General features: G+C 47.9%; 1 protein-coding gene across 1 annotated transcript in view; it reads right to left on the reverse strand.

The window, feature by feature from the left end:
* LOC130588168 (60S ribosomal protein L10-like) overlaps positions 1–2002 on the reverse strand; it is a 3489-nt gene continuing 1487 nt past the window's right edge. The window contains exon 4 of the mRNA XM_057389125.1: positions 1–165. Coding sequence (XP_057245108.1) covers positions 13–165 — 153 coding nt within the window. The 3' untranslated portion in view covers positions 1–12. The remainder of the gene's footprint in view (positions 166–2002) is intronic.

Below are 2002 nucleotides of genomic sequence, written 5' to 3' on the forward strand. Positions count from 1 at the left end.
TTTTTTGGGGTTTCAGGCGTGCAGAGCCCTCCAGCGCTCCAGGGGTCCCCGGGACGGGACGTATTTGACGCCGCAGCCGTCGGGGATCAAACGTTTCTGAGCCACCATCTCCTCGAAAGCGTCGGCGTTGAACTTGGTGAAGCCCCATTTCTTGGAGATGTGGATCTGGGGAACCCCAAAAATCGGTCAGGAAATCCCAAAAAATACCCAGAAAAAATTTGGGGTCCCCAAAATTCCTCATCCCAATTATTGGAAGGTTTTTGGCCCCAAAACCTCAAAATTTGGCCCCTTTAAACCCCTCCTCAATTTGGTGAACCCCCATTTCTTGGAGATTTGGATCTGGGGATCCCAAAAATCAGCAGGGGGACCCCAAAAAATACCCCCGAAAAAATTTTTGGGGTCCCCAGACCCCCTCAAAACCTTCTGACGCCTCAAAACCCAAAATTAAGTTTTTCCTCCCCCAACCCCACAGATTTTGGACCACCCCAGCCCCCAATTTCCCCCAAATCCTCCCCAAATTTTTGGGGTTCCCCTAAACCATTTCAGGGCTCCCCTAAATAATTTTGGGGTTTCCTAAAAGGATTTTGGGGTGCCCAAACCCCCTTCAAAAAACCCGAAAATCCCCAATTTCCTTCCCTGAACCCCACAGATTTTGACCCACCCCAGCCCCCAATTTCCCCAAATTTTCCCCCAAATTTTTGGGGTGTCCCAGGATAATTTTGGGGTGTCCCAGGATATTTTGGGGTATCCCAGGATATTCTGGGGTGTCCCAGGATAATTTCGGGGTGTCCCAGGATAATTTTGGGGTGTCCCAGTATAATTTTGGGTATCCCACAATAATTTTGGGGTATCCCAGGATATTTCGGGGTATCCCACGATAATTTTGGGGTATCCCAGGATATTTTGGGGTGTCCCAGGATATTTTGGGGTGTCCCGGGATATTTTAGGGGTGTCCCGGGATATTTTAGGGGTGTCCCGGGATATTTTAGGGGTGTCCCAGGATAATTTTGGGGTATCCCAGGATAATATTGGGGTATCCCAGGATAATTCTGGGATGGCCCAGAATGATTTTGGGGTTCCCCAGGATATTTTGGGGTGTCCCGGGATAATTTTGGGGTATCCCAGGATAATTTTGGGATGTCCCAGGATATTTTGGGGTATCCCGGGATAATTTTGGGGTCTCCCAGGATAATTTTTGGGTATCCCAGGATATTTTGGGGTATCCCACAGTAATTTTGGGGCGTCCCAGGATAATTTTGGGATCTCCCAGGATATTTTGGGGTGCCCCAGGATATTTTGGGGTTCCCCAGAATGATTTTGGGGTGTCCCAGAATGATTTTGAGCTTCCCAAACCCATTTCAAAAGCCCCCAAAACCCCCATTTTCCCTCCCCCAACCGCACAGATTTTGACCCACCCCAGCCCCCAAATTCCCCAAATTTTCCGCCAAATTTTTGGGGTGTCCTGGGATAATTTTGGGGTATCCCAGGATAATTTAGGAGTATCCCAGGATATTTTAGGGTGCCCCAGGATAATTTTGCAGTGTCCCAGATTATTTTGGGCTGTCTGAGAATGATTCAGGGGTGTCCCGGGATATTTTGGGGTGTCCCAGGATATTTTGGGATCTCCCAGGATATTTTTGGGTATCCCAGGATATTTTGGGGTATCCCAGTATAATTTTGGGTATCCCACGATAATTTTGGGGTATCCCACGATTATTTTGGGGTGTCCCAGGATATTTTGGGGTATCCCAGGATATTTTGGGGTATCCCAGGATAATTTTGGGGTATCCCAGGATATTTTGGGGTGTCCCAGGATAATTTGGGGTATCCCACGATTATTTTGGGGTGTCCCAGGATATTTTGGGGTATCCCAGGATAATTTTGGGGTGTCCCAGGATAATTTTGGGGTATCCCGGAATAATTTTGGGGTTCCCCAGAATGATTTTGGGGTGTCCCAGAATGATTTTGAGCTTCCCAAACCCCTTTTAAAAGCCCCCAAAAT

The sequence above is a fragment of the Malurus melanocephalus genome, unplaced genomic scaffold (genome assembly GCF_030028575.1).
Source record: "Malurus melanocephalus ecotype Western Australia unplaced genomic scaffold, MMel_1.1 scaffold_3603, whole genome shotgun sequence".
In the NCBI taxonomy this organism is placed as follows: domain Eukaryota; kingdom Metazoa; phylum Chordata; class Aves; order Passeriformes; family Maluridae; genus Malurus; species Malurus melanocephalus.